The 9628-nt window shown below is 36.9% G+C and overlaps 2 protein-coding genes across 2 annotated transcripts; one reads left to right on the top strand and one right to left on the bottom strand.

The window, feature by feature from the left end:
• Window positions 1-213: 213 nt before the first annotated feature.
• On the top strand, window positions 214-4726 carry LOC100180762 (beclin-1). Its single transcript, XM_002127683.5, has 9 exons — window positions 214-533; window positions 877-1074; window positions 1404-1540; window positions 1757-1864; window positions 2312-2404; window positions 2657-2803; window positions 3064-3274; window positions 3633-3772; window positions 4263-4726. Exons 1-9 carry the CDS (start codon window positions 357-359, stop codon window positions 4423-4425), a joined length of 1374 nt encoding a protein of 457 aa, XP_002127719.1. The 5' UTR covers window positions 214-356; the 3' UTR covers window positions 4426-4726.
• Window positions 4725-9616, bottom strand: LOC100183114. The gene is made up of 5 exons (XM_002127544.4): window positions 7931-9616; window positions 7341-7539; window positions 6899-7119; window positions 6224-6356; window positions 4725-6131 (listed from the first exon to the last, which is right to left on the bottom strand). Exons 1-5 carry the CDS (start codon window positions 8986-8988, stop codon window positions 5196-5198), a joined length of 2547 nt encoding a protein of 848 aa, XP_002127580.3. The 5' UTR covers window positions 8989-9616; the 3' UTR covers window positions 4725-5195.
• Window positions 9617-9628: the final 12 nt, after the last annotated feature.

The following is a 9628-nucleotide window of genomic DNA, read 5'->3' as shown; positions in this document are numbered from 1 at the left end:
TTGGTGTAGGATTTAAGATGGAATTTTAAAGGGTCAAACTATCCTTTTCATTAAATTATTGTAACTAAGCGAAACTGGATTCTGACTGTGCAACATTTATTAACTCCCCGTTTTATTTAAACATAGCATATTTCTATGTTTACCAGATTTTCGGTGATTCCCCTTTCTTTCTTTACAATAAATTTTTTGTTAGCTTGATTTTCGTTTCACCAGTTCTGTTAGTGTGGTGTATCAGTGTAAAGTAACTTATTTAATTCAATATTGTTGAGGTTCGTACTAAAAAGGATTTCAGCCAGATAAAGTAACTAACGGCTCCGTATGTATAAGCAGCGAAGCAGGTAAACATAGGCGCAAAAATGACGGATGAGTCGATTTGTTTCATGTGTGCGAGGTGCAAGCAAGTAATCAAGCTTGACCGATCCTTTGATTCGATCGACAAACAAACATTGCAGGAACTGACTTCTTCCTCACGCACATCCACCCCAAGTGAGGAGACGGTCGCTAAAATTGATGACGAATCACAGCAACAACTAGTACGTTTGTATCCTAAATTATTTAAATATAGTTTTATAGCCCAATTTAAAGTCATATTTATAGAATACGCCATCTCGTACTACTATTTATAAAAGTTTTTCATCATTCGTAAAGTATACCACAAAATTAATTTGACCCGTTTCTATTATTTATCCAAAGCGTAACAAGCAGTACAGAACGTTTCTTGACAGAATGTTGCTCAATTGTCTCACATAGACTTATATGCTCCCTTTATTGGGGTAATGAGCCAATCCTGTCCTAAATCCTAGGACTCATGTCTTGCCATGCTGCTGTACTTCACCCAATCACCCACTTATAATAAAATGTTCACTTCATTTACAGCAAGCATCAAGTTCTTCTGATGAAAATCCTCCACAAGAGCAAGAAGTTTCATCATCTGGTAGCGACAATCCAAACGAAGTAGAAGATTCAATCTACAGTCAGAATGCAGCTTCATCTGGTAATGAGGTTCATGAGAGCACCAACAGCTTCACTTTCATTGGTGACACGTCCATGGAAAACTTAAGCCACAAAATGAAGGTATAGATGTTTTGTAATTAGTAATGGGTCAAGGCCTAAATCTTAGGCCCCATGGCATATGGCACTGCAGGACCTCACCCATGTAGAATAGAAATAAAACTGTTTTAAAATTGGACATTACTTTATACTGTTTAGGTTCTGTTATACTAAACATAATAAATAGTAGTAATTGATAGGTTTTGACTTATAAGCACAGGCAAAATAATATTGCAATAATCAGGTTCCTTAAAATTATGAGACCATGGCCATGAATTTAATGTTGTTTCATCAATGTCACCCCAAGATTTTCGAATAAATAAAACATGAACCCCATGTTTCTATATTTGCAGGTGATAGTTCGTTTGTTTGACCTCATGTCCGATAACTCTGACTTGGAGCATCCATTGTGTGAGGAATGCACAGAAGCTTTGTTGGGCGAGCTGAATAAAGAACTTAAATCAACTGAAACAGAAGCTACACTTTACAAGTAAAACTACTTTTTATGAAAATTTATTCTGTCAATTTCATATTTTTTTGTAGTAATACTAATAGTAATAACTTTTATTCTCTTTGATTATGGTAGCGAAAGTTAGAAAGTAGGAAAAAATGAAAAGCCAATCTATCAAACATCCTTGCTTAATTTAGTTTTGGACCAATTCTGCCCTGCGAAAAAAATTTGCTTACACCATGTTTTTATTCCCAGGAACTATCTAAGTGTATTGGAAGAAGATAAATGCGATCATGAGTTGGTGGCCAAACTTACACAAGATCTTGATAACCTTAAAGTTGAAGAAAATGAAATATTGGCTCAGTAATGTTCTTATAGTCTATATTGCTTAGAATATTTAAATTATCAATAACTAACAATGTGGTAAAAAAGAATTCTTAAAAAAAAACTACAAAGTTATATATAATATGTAGTTACTCAGAGAGTACCTTACTCTTAAACGGCACAAGTGTGTGTAACAGAACACCTGTTTTATAACCACTGTTGTCCCGCCACGCCAAGATGTACAAATTAGTTGAATTCATTTATTTGTTCTAGATTTAGCTTACTGTGTACCCATTAGTAGAACAGAGGAATAGCACTAACCTTGATTAATGGTGATGTTTTGTACACAGTAATGTTTATTATGTCATTGATTGCAAACTCTTGCTAAGGCCACATTGTCTTTATTGATATATTACGCTGCGGTTACTTTTATTAATAGTTTGTATTGTTTATGTATAGAAAAGGTTTGTAACTTTTTTGATGCAGATTAAGTGAAACTGAAAAAGAGAGAGAAGTTGTGAAAAAAGAACTTGAAGAGACTCAGAAACAACAGGAAGCTTTACAGAGAGAGGAAGAAAAGTGAGTGGAATTTAATTTATTCAGTTTGGATTGTCATATTTAAAAAAAATAAATTGCTGTTTTTAAACCTAGTTGAAATGTTATGATGGGTTTTTCAAACTTTAATTGGAGATAATTCATTCTTGTTTCCACCAAAACCAGCTTTAAAACTTATTGTAAATTTCTGTTTCAGAATACATACTTGCATTTCTCTTCCGCTAAAGGGTAAGAAATACTTTATTTTTAAATTTTTAAAAAGTATTTTTTGCACAGACATCTTCAAGAATATTCTGAGCTTCGTGTTCAACAGATTGAGTTGGAAGAAGAACAATGTAGCGCGGACCTTCAGTTGATGCATACTGATCAACATTTAACAAAACTGAGGAAAACCAATGTGTTCAATTCCACATTCCATATTTGGTAAGAAAGAACTTTGCATTTTTTTTATTTTTTTTTGTGTGTTACATTTTACAAAGCACCTAATTCTGACTGTTATGCCGATTCGAGAATTTTTCAACTTCAGGCACTTTCATTTTTCATTAGTCAGGTGCATGAATTCATGACAAGAACATTAAATATTTTTGGTACAACAATTCATAAAAAGTAAAAATAGTCCAACGCTCTCTCTGGCATTGTATCTAGACAATTTTACAAATATTTCTATATTTCATTCACACCAGGCATCAAGGCCACTTTGGAACGATCAATGGTTTCCGTCTCGGACGTTTACCCGGTGTGCATGTGGAGTGGACGGAGATAAACGCTGCATGGGGTCAAGTAGTGTTGCTACTTTCATCACTGGCTAAGAAGATGGGGTTGAAGATGAAACGTTACAAACTTGTTCCCTTTGGAAATCATTCTTATATTGAATCCCTGGATGATAAGGCAAAGGTGTGTGTTTACTAATTTCTATTTATTCCTAGGCTGCAAGAGTCATATGGGCGTTTCTTACCACATTATAGAGGTGTGGGGCATGAGGGCTTTATATACCTTGTGCTGGCTTATAAGCTGCCCTGTATAGAATTTAGTGGGAAAAGTTTTCTTTTTTTTGTGTGTTTCCTGCCAGTTTTGACCATCCTTTTGTAAACACTGGGTTTTAGCAATAGTTTTGTGCCTGCCCAAAGACACTAATCTCTAGAGTGGTATGAGCACATGGCTTTGAACCTGACATCCATCACTTAGAGTCTTAGACTTTAACCACTATGCTAGGGTGCTGGACTAAATCTTACAATTACCCATGTTATTACAGGATCTTCCTTTGTATGGGTCTGGTGGTTTAAGGTTCTTATGGGACACCAAGTTTGACCAAGCCATGGTTGCTTTCCTGGATTGTTTGCAGCAGTTTAAAGAAGCTGTAGAAGGCAACAGTGGATTTTCTCTCCCATACAGGTGAACTATATTGCCACATGATTTTGATCACAGGTTTTGATTTCATTCTACATACACTGTGTAATTAATCTAGTTCAGGGTGCACAACCTTTTTGTTATTTCGGTCGCTTTATAAATTATTTTCCTCAAAATTTTGTATACAAGGGAAATCAATTGATGCAAAAACTTTTTGTTTCTTTTTAACTTGTTTATCACAATTTGCACGGTTACGATTTCTATTGCACCTTGCACGTTTTTGCACACTTAAGCTTATTAAAGTCCAGCACATTTACAGCAGTTGGAAACCCGCATTAGTATTACTTGCGTAGTAGTATCTACTACAAGCAGTTTAGAGCAACATACAGGCGCTGTAACTTAGTGGGTAACTACATATTTTGTTAGCTGATCTAACAGGTTGTGCACCAATGACATAATTTATTAAAAAAGTTACTTATTAGATGTACTGTGCATACAAATACCAGCTTTGAGTTAAATCTGATAATTAATTTAGAATGGAGAAAGGTAAGATAGAAGACACAGGTGGTTCAGGGGCTTCTTACTCGATCAAGATGCAGTTTAACTCCGAGGAACAATGGACTAAAGCTTTGAAGTTTATGCTTACAAACCTTAAGTGGGGTTTGGCTTGGGTTTCGTCCCAGTTTACCCCAAGTTAATTGGCTTGTTTATGGAATACACTTGTTATTTACTTATGTTATTTATCTGTTATACGTGACTGAAGTCCTACAACGTAACACGTCATTGGGGGAAACAATTTTGGCCAATTACCTCAAAATTTGCATGTCACTATTTATTGGTCAGTATTTACTGGATTTTTATGGCTCCATGGTCATTGCTTCTAAGTGATAATTAGGATATATTTGTCGAATATATTAATTTTACAAGTATTCACCCCGTCTCTGAGTAAATGTGTTGTCTATATGTGCAATACCGGGAAATATAACCACACATAATAATAGTTGCGTGATGTCGTCTTATTTAAAAAGTTTTTCTTGTAAACATATTTTTTTTAAACGAGTAAAACAAAATCATATATTTGAAGTTTAAACACGTCAATAATACAAACACGTTATCAGAAAATCATAATACAGAAAGTAAATAATTTACTAATATACCTTAAAGCGTTCAGGAATAAAAAGAGATGACTGTCCCAACCACTTAAGTAGTTTTAACGCCCAATAAATATGAAGATAAAAAGAATTATAGTAGCCTATGGGGTGGGGTAAGATAGGATCTTAAGCACCTAAATCTAATATTTCCTGATCGTGTATTTATCAATTAACAATGTTCTATTAGAATTGTTAGGATTCGGTTATATAATTCTGTAAATATTTTTTTGTTTACTACAAAATCGAACACTAAAAGAAAATGATAAAAAAGTCCCATCTTACCCCACCCTACTATAGTACAAAAATAAAGGTACAGATCAAATATAATCGTAATCTTCTGTCGTTGAATCGGACATTTGCACGAAAAAGTTGTCACTGTCAGTATTAATACCGTCAATTTGATCGTCATGATTATATTCTTCATACTCACGAACCATATCTACGCCTTCAAGTAACGACCGGTAGATGGCAGCATTGTCCTGTTCCATCCATGACGTAACTTCTTCTTCAAATGATGGGGCAGTGACATCACCCGAGTACATCACTTCATCATAGTTTGGCTGATAAATAGGATATTCGGGCGTGGGCTCCGAGTATTCGGGTGTCTGCTCCGAGTGTTTAGGTGTCCGCTCCGAGTATTCGGGCGTCTGCTCCAAGTATTCGGGTGTCTGCTCCGCGTACTCGGTTATCTGCTCGGAACTCTGACTTCCAGAACCGTCTATTCTTCCGGCGTCCAAAATACTTTCTTCTGCTGACGAAGGCAGTTCGATCATCCAACGCGTTTCCTTTTCTCCGTCAATTAAACCGTCCATACCTGTAGTTTCTTCACTAGATGACACAGGTTCAGAAACTACTTCGGTATCTGTGCGTTGAACTGAGCTTCTAATTCTAATATCATCCGATTCGGTCTGTGTCCCAGCTGTTTCATCTGTTTCAGGTTCCGGCATCAAACTTTCACTTGTTATATCTTCACCATTTAGACCATAAATACTATCCGTTACAAGGCTTTCGTTAAATATCTGCGTTCCTTCCGGGAATAAATAGTCGTTCAATAAATCGCTTACAGATTCACGACGGGTAAGCGTTCTTTCTTTTTCCATAAGTTCTGTTAGTACTTGGCTTTCAAAGTTGGCGGATGACAACTGACTTGTAAGGTTTTCCAGATTCATGTCTGCATCGTAATCTAAATCTCCTGCCTCGTATTCATTTACATATTGTGTCAGACGCCTATCGATCGTTATACGGAGCCAATCCTGCATTATATAAAGTTTTATAGGTGACAGATAAATGCACTTAACTGAACCGAAGTGTCAAACCGAGTTATACGATATAAAAACACACTTACCGATGGAGAGCATTCTAATTCCTGCATTCGAATATCCACAAATCTTCGACCAGCAAACTGCGGCGGGCTGTGGCATGTTGCGTCTTCCTGCCTTTGGTCCACCCAACTGTCTTGGTCATCCAGTATATTCATTCTATAGTAAGATGGGAGAAGATGGGATATCTTTTCATTCTGTTTTCTCGTCCCATTTAGCAGTAAACCAAAAACATTTGAAGAAATATTAAACCGCATCCTCACGACTTTCATAGACCGTTGTTATTTGTTTAAAACACGATCAGAATATTCTGATATAATGTGCTAAAGGTGTCCCATCTTCCCCACAGTATTATATCACAAAATACACAAGCATACTGAGTTAAACTGTATTCCTTATTTGTTTTAACGATGTTCGTTCGCTGCTAATTCCTCGTACTTCACTGTTTTAATTATTCGGATTTTCGTTATAGTAGGGTGGGAGAAGATGGGACACCTGTTCATTCTATTTTCTCGTCCAATTTGGTAGTAAACAAAGAACATTTAAAGAATTATAAAACGTATCCTCACGACCATAAACTGTTGTTAATTGTTTAAAACACGATCAGAATATTTTGATATTATGTTCTAAAGGTGTCCCATCTTACCCCACCGTACTATATATTTATATAAGAGATAAATAAATCTTATGATATACTTTACCTGTAAGGGTCTAACACAAGGAGTTTCGTTGTGTATGTGTTTTTTTCGTTTCTGTAATGTAATCTCGTAACCACTGGCCCAGCAGTTTGGCATGTGCAGTGCAACGGATTGCCATAAAGTGTCAATGCGTACAAGCGATGCATCCATGGCCCATTGGGTAAACTTCGCAACGCGCAGTCGTGCAAGTTAAGTATTTGCAAATGCGGGGAATCTCGAAACACCTAAAAAAATGATAAAAAATAAATGAATGAATGAAATTTCAACGCTATTTTGTTTTCACACATCGTGCCCGCCTAAAGCTTTAACGTATGTTCGTATTCTGCAGTGGGTATATTCAACTAAAGGTGTATACGCAAATGTAAAGTATTGTTATTCTTTTCATAATATATTTATTCTTTTAAAGTGGTTCTAAACACGCCGATTCAATCGGTTTTGGTCTTACTTTTTCTGGCAGCTCCGTGAGTTGACGATTTTTGTGCAATCTTAATCTGACCAACATACCGAGCCCGTAAAAAACATCGCTAGACAAATTTGCCAGCCGGTTATTCGACAAATCGAAAATCGACAATTTGTTTAAGTCACGGAAGGCCATTTGTTCAATCTCGTACAACCCGTTGCGTGCGAGATGTAAAATGTTTAATCTGCGATAAAGAAATACAAGGTTACCAGTATAAGGTAGCTTAAACGGCTTTATCAGAAACAAACTTTTACAATGGTAGGGTGGGGCAAGATAAGACACTTTTGGCACATAATATCCAATATCCTGATCGTAATTTATACAATTAACAACGGTCTATATGGAAGTCGTAAGGATATGGTTTTATAATTCTTTGAATGTTCTTTGTTTACTACTAAATGGGATGTGAAAATAGAATGAAAAGGTGTCCCATCATCCCCCACCCTATATACAGAAATGCTATTACCGCCTTGGTTCCCATGCAACTACACATTCGACTTGGTTTACAAGATTGCGACTAAAAAAAGCAAAAAAAGGAATTTAGGTTTATTTGAATTTAAAATCATGTTTATTACTGTTTTGTCCTGGAGAAAGCTTCCTTCGAAATCCTTTCGATTCGATTCCCGTCAAGCCACAGCGTTACTAAGGAACCAGGGAGAGTGCCGGGTGTTTCACTCAATCCGAGTTGTCCTAAGTCCAGCGTCTTCAACGATTCTTCGCCCGAGTTTAAATTTTGTTCTGGGCTAGTGTTATTTTGTATTGTGTTTGTTTCGTCTGTATATGAATTGGAATAATACAGGTCTTGGTAAACATTCTGTGTTGACATTGGCCTACTGAAGTAGCCTATGATTTGATCCATATTACCCAATGTGATTTGATTTAACGGGTTGTTTCTCAAGCGTAGAATTCTCAAGGCTGTTAAGTCCTGAAAGGCGTTTACCGCTATCCATTCTATTTCGTTCGAACTTAATTCCAGCACTTCAAGTCGTAAAAAATTGGCGAAACTTTGTCTTGGAATGTTACGAATCTTATTACGCGAGAGCTGAAGAGATTGTAAACTCCCTTCCAGCCCGGTAAAAACTGATTGCTGCAAATTGCTGCGACCGTGAACTACAGACGACACATTGTTGCTACGCAGGTCTATAAACTTGAGCCGATTCATGCCTTGAAACGCATTGTGGTCGATGGATTCTATTTGATTGTTCTGTAAATACAAGGTCTGGTATTGACTACCGCTTGCAAGAAAGCAATTCGCGCTCAACCGAGATATCAGGTTGTTGCTGAAATGCAACTCCTTGACTGTGTGTGGGAACTTGGACAGGACTATAATTCCACTTTCTCGCTGCTCGCATGGTATACGTGTAAGGTTCGCCCTACTGCAATGGGCTAAGGATTCTAAGAAGCAGAAACATTCCTGGGGGCAAGGCGCGTTGATAACGATGGGTCTCGAAGCTGTAATCGTTTCAGTTTCTGTCAAATTAGTTGCAACTGTCGACCACTCCGTATCACCGGGATTTGAACCCGAAAACTCTCGTAACGGCCTCGCATGCACTTTTAGTAAGATCAGTAAATATATGAAGACCGCCTCCTTATAAATTCGCCATGGGAGTTTCAGCATTTTTCTTCCCAACATAGTTCGTTTCGAGTATACAGCAGCAAAAACTGAGTTACACCTGACACACCATTACACAAATCACCAATATCCCTCACACCTTGATCAATGAAAATAAGATTACATTAAAAAGAATTAACCTGATGCAACCGGTTCGTTCTTAACCATTCAAAACAACAAATGTTTATGCTTATGCTCACATTATATAAACGTGTCATTTTTCTGACCTGTGTTGATCGGATTTATTATTTGTCTGGCCGACGGCAATATACCCCGTACGCGGAAGTTCGTAGCTTTTTAAACTAAATAAAAAATTGAAGTCAAATCGAAAACACGCGTTAAATGATGACGTCATCAGCCGCAATCGCTGGTGCCAATTACTTCCCTATTAATTAACATCAAAGCAAAACGAGACTCGAAATAATGAATGTCCGACGCAAGCGTCTCGCATTTGCTACGTCATCGGCACGCGACTTTCTTGTCCTGCCTATTTTTGAAGCTCATTATTGGTGCACTGACGCAGTATACATCAATGGTGCTTTATGGTGCTTCCAAATACTATACTGTGGTTAATTGTTTTCCTCATTAATTATTATTTTATCTAAATTCGTGCAGCACTTGGTGCTAGAAATAGTCGGTTTCTTGATCAAATCTCACCTCA

Source organism: Ciona intestinalis, chromosome 9, assembly GCF_000224145.3.
Source record: "Ciona intestinalis chromosome 9, KH, whole genome shotgun sequence".
Lineage (NCBI taxonomy): Eukaryota > Metazoa > Chordata > Ascidiacea > Phlebobranchia > Cionidae > Ciona > Ciona intestinalis.
The sequence above is the reverse complement of the archived record's forward strand: the minus strand, read 5'-3'. Positions and strand labels throughout refer to the sequence as shown.